The sequence below is a fragment of the Manis pentadactyla genome, chromosome 8, assembly GCF_030020395.1.
Source record: "Manis pentadactyla isolate mManPen7 chromosome 8, mManPen7.hap1, whole genome shotgun sequence".
NCBI classification, from domain to species: domain Eukaryota; kingdom Metazoa; phylum Chordata; class Mammalia; order Pholidota; family Manidae; genus Manis; species Manis pentadactyla.
Genome location: NC_080026.1, coordinates 124692187 through 124708861, shown reverse-complemented (window position 1 = coordinate 124708861; position 16675 = coordinate 124692187). Strand labels below are relative to the sequence as shown.

The window sequence follows — 16675 nt, the reverse complement described above, 5'->3', positions numbered from 1 at the left end:
TGGTCTTGATGGATGATCCTTTTGATGTATTTTTGAATTTAGTTTGTTGGTATTTTGTTGAGGATTTCAACAAGTATTTATTGATTACCTACTGTGGGCTAGGCTCTGTTCAAGGTGCTTAGGATTTCAGCAATAAAACACATTTCATGCGCTCATGGAGACTTACATTATAGTGAATATTACTAGATGTTCTATATGTTTTTTCCTATTAAATGTATATTAGGTGATAATATTGTCAAATAAATGAGCACATATATTAATAGAGAAACAGTAAGAAAAGCAAGGAAGTATCTGAAACGTTATGTTTAGGCAGGATGAGTTGGATGAACTCAGTTATTTTCTAAATAGAAAGTAACTTAAAGACCAATGGATTATAGCCACATATTCATCAGCAAGGAATGTCTAAAATAACTAGGTACTCCTATAATGAAATACTATGCAGTCATATCATTCACATGATTAATATGGAAAAATTAAGTTAAAAGAAGACCGCAGAAGATATGTACAGTATGATTCTATTTGTTTAAAAAAAGACTCTGTAATCTTTTACATATAAATTTATTTGTATGTGGGTAGAAAATTTCTGAAAAGACACAAATTTTAACAATAGCTGGTTACCTCTAAGAAACTGAAATAGATGACCATGGGATTTTTTTTTTACCTCTATGTATTAATTCATTTTTCAAAAAGAATACCACATATTACTTTCATAATGAAACAGCAAGAATTTTAAGACTAATTGACAGATAAGTATTTACAGGCAAGTCATAGAAGCTGAAAGGATGCCAGAGTGGTATGTTTTTTTCTAGGTTTGAGAAAATTCAACTGAAAAGGTACAAAGCATCAATTTGTAAATATTGGTTAGGAAAATACCTCAAAGTGAGGAGCTTTTGAGTGATTGGCACATGACTTTTAAATAAAGGATAAAAAGAAGACTTGATTGATGGGTTTGTCTTTTGTGACAACTATAGGCTGACACACAGAAAAATTAGATATATAAGAATAAAGCTAAAGCAAGTACCTCTGAAAAAAAGCTGAATGAGGATGACTTGACGCATTTAAGCATCACCCTCTCACTTCAAATATTTAATGTAGCAAGTAGACAGTTTTTCTGATTAGAAGTATTAAAAATTTACATAAAATGGAAAAATTACCTTTCTTATAAGGTGGTTTTCAGTATCTGCCACATATATGGTATTATTCTTTATGGCTACACCCTGTGGTGAATTAAAAGTTGACTCTGAAAATATTCCATCTTTCCTTCCAGGGTTGGGTCCTAAAAGATAAGAAGACAGCCATAAGACAAAATTTTTCCATTTAAAAAGTTATCTCAAAGTAAAACCAAAAAAATAAAACTTGTTTTTTTTCTTTTCCTTTTATTGAATCTATATGAGAAGATATTAGCTAAACCTATTGCAATCATTTCAAAATATATATAAATCAACCCAAAAAAATAAATAAAATTTGTATTTAAATCTGTGATTTCAGTATAAATAACAATATATATATAATATTCTACCTAAAAACTAAAATGTCTTCCAAAATAATGGTTTTTCTCTAATTAAATTTTGCTAATAACAGGACTTATTGGGTAACAGTTAATAGTGCACTCAAGTATAGTAGCTTATGTCAGAAGAAAATACTTTTAAAAGCATATTAATTACTTACTACCTAGACTAGAAAGAACTAAAAATAACATTAATCTTTTATTATCTAGATGATTGTTAACAAATTTGGAAGGAATCTTTGATAGTACAATAAAAATTATGAACCCTTCCCTAAGAAAAATACATATGGTCACAAAATATCATGAACAATTTCAAGGGGTTCTGAGATCCTGAGGGCTAATCAGGCATTTCTTAGTAGTCCATGTACTCCTAGATTAAAATCCTTTATATTTACTATTTCACTTTGCCACTAAGTGCTACAATATCTCATAAACACTTTAAGAGAGTGAAAGAGTGGTTCTGCTCTAATGGTTTCTCAGCTTTTGTAATACATGAGGAGTTTCAAGAATGGAGAATACACAGCATAATAAAATATAATTGTTATTTCTGTGGCCAGAGGACAAGCCATCCGAAGCCTTTAAGTCAGCACTCCCCAGCTACACTCTGCAAAACTCCCCTGTCCTGTACTGTGAGGGAGAGAGGAGGATAATGTAGGGACTAGGAACATAACCTCAGGAGCTCAGCAGACTGTGCACTGCGTTTGAATTCCAACTTCACCTCTTTGTAGCTGATGATCTGGATGACTTCTTTGTGTCTCAGTTTCTCTTTGGTAAAATGGAACTAATAATTTCCTGATTTACAGCATTGTGAGGACCAAATAAATTAATCCAGGAAAAATGCTTAGAATAATGCCAGGCATATGTATGTTTACTAATATTAATAATACTATTATTGTTGGTGAAAGCTCCCTGGGAGGCAAAAAAAGGGAGGTACTGTGGTCACTTCAGATTGGGTTGGGAAATACTGTGTACTATATTGTGTACTAATCTCCTCTTGAATATTCATAAGGTAAGAGATCCGAGAAGTACAGTCACACCCCCACCAACAAAAATCTGTTAAACCATATCCAATGAGTATTTCTTGAGTGTATCTGACCATAGAATTCTTTTATTAAAAAACTGTAGAGTAACTATTAATTTATCTCAAGACTACAGTATTCCTAGAAACATGTTTGGGAAAGGTAGCTTGCTGCTGGTTTTCCTGTTTAACAAAGGAGAACATTTACCTACAGTATTTTGAAAAGTACAGAATCTATTAAAAACTCCTAACCATTTCAATTCAACCTGCTACAACACATAAATTTTGAGTAACAATTTGCACATTGCTTATCATAAACCAAAATACCAAGTTTCCAAACCAAGTAACATAAACACAGTCTAACAAAGACAACAAATTCAAGAAACAAAAAAATTCAAGAGCTAAAGGAATAATATCTTGGCATACTAAGAATAGTTCCAGGGCTTAGGAATGTAATTAGTTTATTCGCATTAGGAATGCAGATATCCCTACTCTGTGTACTGATGTTACATTACATGTTTCTAAAGCAGGGCTGCAAAGATGCATTACTTTTCTCTTTGACTACTATGTTGTTAAGATATCAGTTCAGCCCAGATAAGCAGGATTAATAAGAATGTATGTATCAGATTTGATTAATTATGGAGATGTAAACAACAGCCCATTTTAGATCTAAGACCAGAGAGATGTGGAACAAAATGATCTATGCTTGTGTGCTAATTATATTTTGCTATACCCAAAGGGAGTGGATCCAGAAGTATGCTTAAGTTCTTATGCAATGAGAGAAAAAATTATGTACAAATCAAGGGATATTTATTTTATAATCTAAGTCTCAACCTCCTAGGGTATTGTACTGGTTTTAAAAAGATAGGGATATATTTTGATGCAAAGTGAAATATAGCAATTAAATCGCCTGAACTCCAAAATGTATATACTTTTATACCGTAAGAGCTGCAGCTTAAAAAAAAAAGGACATACAAAAATACTTAAAAATTATCTTAAATATTTCCTCCTTTTGATCTGAATGGAGCTTTTTAGGTAATTTCATTTGTTTTTGAGGGACTGAGAAGAGATTAATTCAGACATCATACATCAACAAATAGCTTCACAATGTAATTAAAAGTCAATGTATATTACTCTTCTACAATTAGTTCTTATTTATAAATTTCAACTGAATTTCCTTGAACTGTATTTTTAAAGTAAAATATATTATTTATCACAATTAAAAGCAAACTTTACCTCCAATACTGTATTGAATTTGTCCATTCTTCCCAACGACCAAAATTCTATGATGTCCAGTGTCTGCTATTACTAATCTATTAAAAATATGGTCTACTGTTACTTTGCCAGGAAATAGTAATGGTGAAGGTGGCAAAGAATCTTTATAGAGTTTTATTCCAATTTTATTATCTCTGATCTGTCCTCTGCCTTTGTAATACTTCAAAGCTATTGAAGTATATAAAAATAATTTATCTTTGTGTCCCTCTCCAATCAAAGAAAACAACATGTTTCCACGAGGTCCAAGTATGACTAGAGTTGGCCAGCAGGAAACTTCTAGTTCTTGCCAAAGGCTGGCATCTGCATCATTAACCACAGGATGGGTGATGTTGTAGCGGAAAACAGCACTCTTAATGTTCTCCATGACTTTTTCATTTGGAAACTTAGCAGAGTGAACACCAACAATCAGAAGACCATCTAAATGGGAAAAATTATAAGTTAAACATTATGAAATATTAAAGTCTGAATTTCACCATCCATACATTTGATTTTGGTAATTAATAAATATAAACAATCCAGAGATTAAAAAGGCAGAACTAAATTAGTATCCTCAGCTGCAGTGAAATTAAACACATGAATAAAAAACTGACATTTAAATCTCATGACAATCTTGGTAACTACATAAAAACACATATCAAAATCATGTGGCTATTTCAGGATTAAAATTTTGTTTTTTATCTACACAAAGCTTTAAAAAATACACTTTTCTTATGAAGATATTATAATTCTGTTAACTTTTTTCCACCTGTTGTAAGCCTCTTTGAAATTCAGTGCCTATGACTGCTTTTGTGGTATTTACTGTCACGTTATCTTCTAAAATTACTCTGACTTATCTACACTACAGATTGTCAAACTGAATATAAGCAAGATATTTTCATAATATAAAGTCTTTGATTTATTTAAAATTCCTGTTATGTAGTTCTTAGAATAAATCTTATTGTAGATGGTAGAACTGCCAAAACCTAAAAACAACATATTTATTTTACCTAATCAATATAGTATGTCAAGAAGGTAGTACAGAAAAGAAGTAGTAAGTGATAGACTGGATTCAGAGAAAAAACTCAGTATTGACTGCCAAGGTAGGGGAGGGAACAATTATTACATAAACTAGACTCTCTCAAGGTACCATCAAAAACTATACAAACCAGCATGGAGAGAAAAATAAAAGCATACCAATTGGGAGGTATAATTCCCTGACAGCCCAGCCTTCCATTTACAACTATTAACTCCAAACCAAAACACATACACACACCCCTGCCTGAGGACTGAGAAAAGCAAACAAAAGCAAGGAGATTGTTAGAGGGGGTCAAAATCTGCAAAAGCAAACCACAGGAGAGTGAGTTTCCAGTTTTGTATTGTTTCCCCTTCACAGTTTTGCACTGATGATGGGTCCTGGTTTTACAGCAACACAGGTGGCTAAAACTCCAATAGAAACCCCACTGTCTTTTGGGCCCAGGAACCAGGAAAACTGGAGAGTGTGGGGGAAACCCTGAAGAGAACCAGAGAAGGTGATTCCTCATTGCTGAGAAGGAACACTCACAAGTCTTGGCTTAACTCCTAAACTGCACATGTGTGAAGCAGACTCAGAAAAGTTTAGCAAAGGCTTAGAAAACTGAGAACTGAGTTACTGAGTTGATGGAAGGAGAGAAAGGGCTGATGAAGATGCGACAGAACTAACAGGGCTGCATATCTACTAGAACAAATCATCAGTATTCTTCAAAGGACTATAACAGAACCCAGAGTCCGCATATGGTAACATTCCAATGTCTACAAAACAATCCAAAATTCCCTGACACTCAAAGAACAAGATAACGTGACATATTATCAAGGAAAAAAGCAACTGATAGGTAATGACACCAGAATGAATGTTTGAATTGGTAGACAAAGAGCTATGATAAGTATACTCCATGAGGTAAAGAAAAAAACACTTGAAATGAATGAAAATATATGAAATACAGAGAAATAGAGACTATAAAAAAAGTACTAAATGAAAATTTGACAAGGGAAAAATACCATATTTGAAATAAATTCATTGGATGAGCTCAGTGGCAAAAAGGAGATGATAGGGAGAAGAGTCGATGAACCTAAAAATAGCTCAACAGAAATTACCCAATCTTAAGAACATGAAGCAATAAGATTGGAAATGCAAAAACAAAAACAAAAACAGAAACTCAGGACTATCGATGGAACAGTTTCAAAAGTTCTATTTTATGTGTAACTGGGATCCCAGGAGAAGACAGAGATGGAGATAGAAAAAATACTTGAATAATGCCAAAGCTCTCAAAATTTGGTTAAAGATATAAACTTACAGGATTTGAGAAGGTTACACACCTCAAATAAAAGAAAACCATGCCAAGACATATCATCAGATTGAAAACCAAAGATTAAAAAAAAACCCAAAACCTACAAACACCTTGAAAGCAGCTACAGAAAAGACACAGTGATCAGTGGTCACTTGGGGACCAAGGGAAAAGGAGTGGGAAGGCCTGTACACTTGAAGGGCTGTGTAGTTTACTGCGTGTCAATTATGCCACAATAAAGTTCTTCAGTAAAATAGCATGGGCTCTGGAGTCAGACTCCCTGCATTAAAAATCTGGCTTTACTACTTGCTGAGTTATGTTGGGCAAGTTAGTTCACCTCTCTGTGCATCAGTTTTCTTTTTTGTAAACTGTAAAAAAAAGTAACTGCTTATAGGCCAGATTTGAGTATTAAAAGAAAAATGCAACCTTTTCTATCAAAAAAAAATAGTAAAATAAAATAGCAAAGAAAGCACATATTATAAAAACCACAATAAATACACCTAATACATATAACACAATAATTATGCATAATAATCATATACAAATGTGAATGGTCTTAAGTGAAACCCAAGTGAATCAGAATAGCCAAAAGTAAAGGGATGGGCAGTGCACCAGGCAGAGGAAAGCAACACAAGGGTTGTGATCCTGATGGAGGGCAAGGTAGGTTTCAAGCCCTCTGTCATTAAACATGACAAAGGAAGAAACATTTTAATGTGAAAAGCATTCACCACAGAAATGTTATTAATACTCATGTAATAAGTAATAAAAGCAACTTAATAAAGCAGAAACACAGCACTCTCAGTGTAAGCCAGATCAAGCAGACAAAAAGAAATTACACAGAAAGTCCAATTAACACAATCAACGAAGATCTTACTGATAAATATCAAACTACTCTAATAATAAAGAACATAACTTGTTCTCAAGTGTACATGGAACACTTATAAACATTGATCACAAAGAAAGCATTATAAAGATTAGATTCTAACCACAATATTATAAAACTGGATATTAATAACAAAGAAAAGGGCCTTTTGTTTAGGAAAAACACACACTATTCCTTTACGTTTCTCCTTTACTCTCACACTACCACCACACACACAACACTTCTGACACCAGATGCATGGGATTTCTCCCCCACACTAAGCAGTTGTATGTGACACCAGGTGGTATCCCACCATTCAATTCAATTCTGACTCACTGACGTTAGCACAGACTTCACAGGTTAAGGGCTCAGTCCCATGAGATTTCCCTGCCACCTCAGATACCAAGGGCAAATAGTAGGTCCCCAGGTTACCCACAACTTCTGTCAGACATGGCTATAAATCAGAGTGCCCACGACCCTTTCCTCGGATTTGATTATTTGTTAGAACAGCTAAAGGAACTCAGATAAACACATTTACTGGTTTATTATAAAAGGATCTGATGAAGGATACAGATGACAGAGACATAGGGCAAGGCTCTACAAGCCTGCCACTTCAAGCACCTCCGTGTGTTCAGCAACTCTCGTTCTCTGAATTCCATACCTTCAGGACTTTTACAGAGGCTTCATTAAGCATGATCAATCACTAACTCCATTTCCAGCCCCTCTTCCTTCCGTGGAGAATGGGGTATGAGGCTGAAGATTCCTTGGTCTTTCTGGTGACCAGCCCCCATCCAGGAGCCCCCCAGGGGTCACCGCAGAACAAAACACACTATTATCACCTAGGAAATACCAATAAATTTAGGAACTCTGCAAGGAACTGGAGTCAAAAATCTAATTTTAGAACAAAAGATGTTCCTAGTGCTCTTCTCACTTAGGAAATCACAGGGTTTTAAGAACTCTGTGACAGGAACCCAGGGCAGAGATCAAAAAATAAATTTTGCTATTATCTCACACCTTCCCAATTAGAAATTTAAAAACCCTCTATTTATCAAATTGAAAGGTGAAAAAGAATGACAGAATTTCTAAAAAATAATGACAATGAAAATACTGTATGTTATAATTTATGGGATATATTTAATGCACTAACAGAAGAAAATTTATAGTTTTACTTCAGAACCTTAAATATTTATATCAACAAAAATTACAACAGATGAATAAACTTTCCACTAAAAAAAAGTCTAACAAAATAAATCAAAAGAAAGCAGAGATTGGAAATAATGAAAAAAACAAATTAGAGGTATATAATAGACAAAATTCAACATCTACTTCTATAAATAATAAAAATGGAAAATAAATGAGGAATTGATGGGTATTGTCTTTCAATAGTAGAGTTAACCTATTTCACATTTAGAGTATTGGTATATTTGATCTCAATTCTTTCACATTATCCTACATTTTACTTTCTGTGTTTGACTGTGTTTCTCTATTTGGTGGGCTCCTTTTCCTTTTTTTTTTGGATAGTTTCTTTTGGGTTTTAGGGAGGTTTGTATTTTTGTTCCTGTGGTTTCCTTCATATTCATATTTTTTATGATATTACAAAAGTATTAATCCCCATTTTTTCATAACCTTTTACTATCTGGTTAATCATTCTTAAACGGTATCACTGAACTCCCACTTATTCCCTATACAATAATCAGGTCTTCTATTTCCCCATTCTCTTTCTTTTCTTCCCATCTTTCTTCAGTTGCACTGTTTCTACTTTTGTCAGAATATATTATATTATTATTCTACCCATGGTGAGTTAGCTAAATTTAAATTGTTTTTCAGTATTCTATTCGCTCCCTAATTCTGGGTCATCCGGGACCACAAGAGATATTTTGTGATAGAACTAGAGGGTGTAAAAGCGAGCAGCAGCCAGTCTTCTTTGCTTGAAGACTGGTACATGGCACCACATACTATTACAGTGGACACATTTTGTACCAAATCTGCAGGCTCGCCTTACTGGGTGCGGTTGCAGCTGGGCCCAAGCTGCAGCAGCACCTGCCAGACCCCCTTCCTCAGCTTCCCCAACTCCTAGTGAAGTGAGTGTTTAGTTCCACAATGAAGGACACCAACTTACTCAGTTCTCCTCACATTTAAGTTGGAGGCTTGTATAAGGTCCAGTTCAGGCTTTCTGGTTGCAATTTGTCCTTGCCCTCCCCTACTTAATATCCATCTTTCCTTTTCAACTGCCTGGCCTGCTGACTTCAAGTTGAGGTATTAGACACAGAAGTAACAGTCACATGTAGACTGGTCCATCAGCTGCCACAATTATGTAACAAGTGCTTATAATAAATTCCTTATTTCTCATTACTTCTAGGGGTTCTGCTTCTCTGCTCAAATCCTGACCCATATACCAAAACTCCACATCCTCATTTTGGTCTGAGCAATACAAATAACATATATAAATCTTCATCCACCCATTTGGGAGTTTCCTTAATCACTCCTTGTTAGAAGCTCTCCTTCAAGTAAATTCACCAGAAAGTAGATACACACATGAACTGTATTCTCTGAGTTCTTGGACATTCAAACCTTTTTCTATAACCCTGATTGATTCTTAAGACAGCTGGTTGGATATAATAACTTGGTTTATACTTTCTCTACTTAAGATTGCTCTAAGTAGAGCTCTACTGCTGTCTTGCTTTGTCTGTTACTTGTGAAAAGTCTATCCAGTCTAATTTAATTTACACACTTTTGAAAGTCATCTTTTTCTTGGAGGTCCTGAGGATTTTTTCTTTAAACATCTTTGAAGTATAATAGTTTTACCAGCATACTTCTTGGGCTGTTCTGGGTCAATTTTCCCTGGTATCTGGTAGGTTCTTCCAATATGTAGATTCAGTATTTCAAAATTTCTTTAATTCCAGAACATTTTCTTGGATTCTAACTTTAGATAATAGTTCTAGTTGTTTTTTGACTTTGTTCTTCAGTCTCCAAGTAGCCTTATGTTGGACCTCTTCTGCTTATCTTCCAATCCAACCATTTTCTCCCTAATTCTTTTTTACTTTAGTTCGTTTCATTCTCTAAGCTTTTTCCCTACTTTCCTTTAATGCCCTTTATTACATTTTTATAAGTACTTATTGTCACTTGGGTAACCTGCAATGTACTCTTCATTTCTAATATAATTTTGACCTTTTTCTTCTATTTCTTTTCTAGGTTCAATCAACACTCATTTCTTCTTTTTTGGGGGGTCCGTTTCTCTTCTTAGTGTTTGAATTTCTGATTGCATTTCTCATTATTCTTAAATTAAATGCTGTTTGAGGATATGTAATTCAGTATGGGGAATTGTTACAGTTTTTGTCAACTTTATCTAATAACTTTTTCAATGAGAATTTTCCATAGCTTTCAACCTTCAACCACATTTTCAGCTTTTTACAGTTTTATATGGACGTGATCTGCTTCTTAATATTCCTATTCCTTTTCTGGACAGGGCTTCTAGTTTGAGAGTGCCCTCTTCTGACTGCTCCCTTTTTCTCTGCAGTTTCATTTCTGGATAGCATTGTTAGAAGGACGGGTTGATGTGTATTTTCTCTTTTGTTTCTGCAGGATCCTTAACTTTTCCCTCTTCTCTTCAGTAGACTGTCTCCAAGGGAAACCACATCTCTGTATCTCTGATTCCTCTCTAAAAGCAATACGTCTCTGAGGCTTCTGTTCCTAGTCCTACATACTTTCAAGAGCTGATGCTATGTTCTAGTATATCCAAACCTGTGTTCAGTATTTTGCACTTTGTGCTGGATTTTCTCATTCTGCAGGTACGGGGGTTACTTTGTGCTTTGCCAATACCTCTGAACCACTCTACTTTTCCTCACTGAGTCTTTCATGCCTCCCCACTATCAGTTCTCAGCTCCTGCAGGCTTGCAGCAATAGGATGTTTAATGAAATTGTTTGTTTTTCAATTTACAGGTACTCTGAAGGCCATGATATTCTCTGTCTCCTAGTACTGCTGAATGGAGGATGGAGCTGGGAAAGTATAAGATGAGCTGGAAATTATTTTGTTGTGACAGGGAAGTACTCAAAGAATGATAAAGACATGTCAATAGGGCATAACTGATAGGTTGAAGGGGATTTCATTAGTCAAACAGAGATATATTGAACATCAAAATAAATAATGGCAGTGATGATTTATAACCCAATGAATTAAATAAGAATCTAGGAATCAAGTTCATTTATATTTCATATATGTTATATATATAACATACATTACATCAAATATATATATTTTTTCTTCTTTCTGATCAATATACTCCAACACTTCTTTGAAGTGATAATTAAGGTGAGATCTGAACAATGAGAAGGTATTAACTCTTCATCAAGTGGGCCAATGAGGACAGTTGCAGGGAAATAAAACAACACATGAAAAAGAGGGTATATGAGAAGAGGCCAAAGAAGGTTTAAGTAACAGAGAACAAAGAGAAGCATGGGACAAAATGAGAATATACATACAGGGTCAGCCTTGTAGGTCATAGTAAGGATTTAGATCTTTATCTGTAAGATCAGCGCAAGTCATAGGGAGAATGAAGTACAAGTCTCAAAGATACTTCAAACTAAACTCGTGACCTTACCCTCCAAACTTGTCCTTTTTATAGTGTTTTCCTCCACTGAGTGGCACCTCCATCTGTCCAACTGCGCAAGCTAGAAACCTACCTAGGCCATCTCTGTAATAACCAAGAAGCCCTCTCTCACACCCGTATTTAGTCCTGACCTACCGACTCTAACTCGTTTCAAGCTACTGGTCTCAGAGGGAGCACAGCAGCAGCCTTGTCATAGATCTTTACATCCACTCCTGCCCACTAATCAGTTACCCACCCAGCAGTGGGACTGACTGTTCAACAAACACCAATCTGATCATGTTACCCTTTTCCAGAAAAATCCTTCACTGGCTTTCCATTGTTCTTTTTATAAAAGGCACATCTCATCTTCCCAGCATCTTCTCTACACCCTTCTTCCCCTCCCTCAGGGCGTTGAGGCAGCCTTGCGTTTCATCAGTTCCTCGAGTATCATTACTCCTCTCATTTTAAGGCCTTGACACACAGTGTTCCCTTGGCCGGAATATTCTCACATTTTCTCCCATAGTAAAGCTGTATTATTTTTTTAGAACTCAAGTTTTACTCTTAAGAAAGCTTTATTTCCTCCAGATCAGAGTAAACCCCATTATTTGTTTTCATAGCACCCTGTAATTTTCCTTCTTAGCATTAATCAGAAATTATAAAAATATTTATGATTATTTGATTATAACTTTCCCCCATAAAACTATAATTCCTATTATTTAGGGACCATGCATGTTTTATTATTCACCAGCACAGTGCCTAGAGTACATAGAAAATAAATCAAAGAATATGCAGGACATAAATGCTGAAGAAATGTATATATATGTACACCACATGTATATATATATATAAACCACATGATATTGTCTAAATAGAATATCTATAGTCATCTACAAAGAAAATTACCAAATAATGATGCCTCCTATTTTTGCAGTGTCAAGAAGCTTAAAGTATACAGAGATTTTTCTTAAATCATTTTGCTTTTACTATTAATTGTCCAAATGAAAAGTAGGACGTTAAAGATTCTTCCATTTATGAATCTTTTTTGCCAACACAAGGATTAAAAGTACTTCTTTTAAGATAAAATGTGGAAGGAAGGGAAAAAAGAGGGAGAAGGAGAAGAGAAGGAGGGAGGAAGGAAAAATGGAAGGAGAATCCATACAAAAAGAGTAACTGCTTCTAACATATTAGTAATAAAATAATAACTTTGAAAACTCATTTTAAAGTTTCCGTATTTCAGAGATAGAGATATATAGATTTCAACTGTACTAGACCACGATTGTATATAGTAACATATACCACATATAATTACATATACAACATACTATATAGCAGAAAGTATAGTTCAATCACAGGTGCTATAATAACCTAGTTCAATGCAAAGATTAAAAATATTTGAGGAATTTTACATGTTACAAGAACCATAAACCGAAACATTTTGAGATGTAAAAGACAAGCATGACTTTACTAGGCAAGGAAGGATGAGATCACTCCAGGCAGAGCAAACATTGTGTCGGGGCCTTAATGCAAGAGGAATAATGATACTGAGGAACTGAAGAAAGGTCAGAGAGGCTAGAACACCATGACAGAAGAGGACGTACAGAGAAATAGGATTTTATGAGCAATGGAACCATGAAATGAAAGGATCAAAATAACTGAACCCTGAACTGAAGCAGAGATCAGAAGCAAATTTGAAAAATGTTTTAGAATCTCAAAAACAGACATTACCCTGTATCCACATTAAACACCCTGCAAATTTGCCATAAATTGGCTAATATTTCCATTGTAGTTTACTATTTAAGAACACAGAATAATAAATATATGTGCTACTGCAAAAAGAAAATATAAAGTGTGTGCAGAAAAGAGTTAACATAGCAGCCCTGACTGCTATTCTTTCAAAGGAGGCTGGGCCTTGCCTGGCTCTTGGGAGGATTCCCACAACTGGTAAGAATGGCTCACTATGCCTAAACTGTTTGTACAAATGATATGGTTTATACTGAACATTTGCTTTCTTTCTGGATTCTGGAATTTCACTATATGCCACCAGTCAGAAGCTGCCTATGTGGCCAGCCCCCAATAAAAATTTTGGCCCCTAAGTCTTTAATGAGAGTCCCTTGTAGGCAATATCTCAAGTGTGTTGTAACAACTCCTTGCTGGGTAGTTAAGCCAATCTTGTGTGACTCCACTGGGACAGGACTGGGAAACCTGTGCTTGGTCTCCCCTAGACTTAGCCCTGAGGGTTTTTTCCCTTTGCTGATTCTCCTTCATATCCTTTTGCTGTAATAAATTATAGCTGTGAGTTCATTAATTACATGCTGAACCCTCTGAGTCCTCACCTCCCAAAGAATTACCAATCCTGGGGGTGGTTCTGGGAACCTGGACACAAAATGAAATTACAGATTGACTCATTAAGAGGTTTAGTTTCACTATAAAGTTAGAAATGCATTCTTCTAATTTTTAATAAAGTATAAAACAGAAATAGCATATACTACATGAGAATATCAGCATTTACTAAGTAGTATTATGGCATTAAAAACTTTTAAAGTCTGATTTACTTATATATTGACATACACTTAGCAAGCACATTTTAAAATATACCATTTCTCCTTAATAGATGGTTTCTTATAAAACAAGAGTGCTTTTCCTTAAATAATTGCCATTGTGCTAAATTTGAGTATTATCTAATAATATAACATTCTAAGTAAAAACTTAGAAATTGTCAACTAGAAAGGGAAAAAAAAAACTGAGCTATCAGTTTAAGGAAAATGTGCTAAATTATTATGAGTTAATAACCACCTTAGGGCACAGCTACAAATGTCTGAAGATCAGAACCATTCATTCCTATTAAGCATCTTTTTACTTTCTCCTTTAGACTCCTTGGCATTTATAATTTCTCTTTCCTATTGTGAAAGTGATACTGGTCACTGCTACAGACCTGACTTTTAAAAGCTGTTCTGCAGAGGAAGGATATTGAGTATTAAACTGGACCATTTTCAGGGTGTTTTTTAATGAAAAAGTACTTCCTCACTCAGCTGAGCATTTCTGGATTACTAAAAAATGAACTGAATACTCCATGGAATTTAAAATAGGCTGCTGAATGCCACCTCAAGAACTGTTAGCACTGCGGCAAATGTGTTCAGAAACCTGTCAGATAGTAATAAGACAAGACACCTAACTGCAAGAAAGCAAATTAATTTAGTGGCAGCTTATTGAATTTTCATGTGATAATCTCTGGGTATGCCTACTTTTGTGAATATGAATTGAAATTATCTTCTGAGCAATATAAAAATCTTTTATGTCTAAATTATCACCATTTTCATATAGTAGCATATTTTGAAATACTGTCTCTTTTAAATTACAATGTTGAGAACTCTTAAAAAAGTATTTTACTTTCCAGAAGTGTATTTGTATGTGAAAGTAGTGTTTACTTTTGTCACCATGTGCTATAAAAATGATGTTTCCACCCACCTGGGAGTTCGTTGGGAATGCTGATTCTTGGACTCCTTGTCTGGACATTCTGATTCAGTGGGCCTGGGTGGAGCTCAGGAATTTGCATTTTTAATAAGTTTTCCAGGTATTTGCCATGTAGATGGTCTATAGTCTAATCTTTTAGAAACACTGACCCAGACCAGCCCTTCTCAAACTTTAATGTGCTTATGAATCACTTGGGCACCATGTTAAAATGCAGATTCTGACTCACAGGCCCGGGCCCAAGACTTTGCATTTTTCACATGCTCCCAAACGTTGCCCGTGCCACCTGTCCCCACCCCCACTTTAAGAGGTGAGGATCTTCCTGCTAGTCTTCTACTGTAATTAGAATGTACCTGCTCTAGTAAGGGCTTTAATCTAGATGGATGGTTCAAACATAAAATGTCTGCACTAACTAATATCTCATAGTCATGTACCTTTCATTTGTAATTAAAATAACTGTTTAAAAAAAAATCTCTTAGACATAAAAAAAAAATGATGTTTCCAATAAACTGAGAGAGAGATAATGAGGATCCAACCTAAAAAGTCACTGAATTTGCTTCAGGTATGGGGTTAACCAATTAAGTTAACCATATACAGTCTTTTAGGGGTGACCTTAAGCATGGATATGGTTAACTTTGGGACTCTTATCCCAGCCTATAGGGCCTTTCTAAAATACAAATCTTATTGTCATCCTCCTACTAAACAAACACATCAGGAACAACCTTAAACGTATCCTACCTTCAAATGGAAGAGTAAGTTGAAAGAGTGTTATACAAAGCTCTTCACAGGTAGGTGGTCTGAACCTAATTACCGTCCTTTCCTTTCCCCTTTCCCAGGAGCTCCTACATCTTGCCAGACAAACTATTTACCTCTTCCTGAGAAATCCACTGTTCTGTGCTTCCCTGCTTGTTTACCTGTGGCTTCCTCAGCCAGCTTACTCCTGCCCCATTTGCATTTTCAGCTGCTCTCCTGCTCATTTTTTCAAGTTCCAGCTTAAGTGTTTCCTTCACTGAAAATCTTTTCCAGTGCTTGGAGGCATTTCCTCAGTTTCCGTAATTCTTTTTATTCAACTTTGTTACATACATCCTCAGCAGTTAGCACAGTGCCCTGCACATAATACATGTTCAATAAATGTGTTTATTTATTTATACTGGCTTGAGCAAGACACATAAGTACCCAAAAACTAGGCACTGATGATATATGTGTATTTCTTGAATCAATACATATGAATTTTTGAAAACAAGATTAAGCTACTGGGAATATCTGAGATCTTGATAAGTCTCTCTCTGGCAATTTACAGATATAATCTATTACAATTTAAAAGCATCTTAAATTTTGCTTGCATGGAAGATTTTATCTTTCCTTTTAACTAAGTTTCAAGATATCCTTAATTTTTGTACCTATATACTCTATTCTCATTTCTACTTTCACAGGATCAGTGACCCTCTCTCATTTTTATCCATTACAAGAGTAGTTTCAATTTAAACCTAATTAAATGGAAACTTTAGTTTCATTTACCTCACGTGCCCCTTTCTTTTTAGAAAGCAAACAAGACAAAAAGATCTGAGAAAATTTCAAAGCTCTAAAGCAAATATTAAGTATAATCTCTTACATCTTCAGAATTTTTAATACCATAAAAGAGGATTTCCTAGTACACTT

General features: G+C 34.9%; 1 protein-coding gene across 2 annotated transcripts in view; it reads right to left on the bottom strand.

Annotated features, from left to right (window-relative positions):
* NHLRC2 (NHL repeat containing 2) overlaps window positions 1-16675 on the bottom strand; it is a 57016-nt gene that overhangs the window by 36391 nt on the left and 3950 nt on the right. The window contains exons 3-4 of one of the 2 annotated variants that reach the window (XM_036899102.2): window positions 3762-4217; window positions 1155-1276 (exon numbers count right to left, since the gene is read on the bottom strand). In XM_036899102.2, coding sequence (XP_036754997.2) covers window positions 1155-1276; window positions 3762-4217 — 578 coding nt within the window. The remainder of the gene's footprint in view (window positions 1-1154; window positions 1277-3761; window positions 4218-16675) is intronic. The other variant, XM_036899103.2, reaches the window with a different exon arrangement.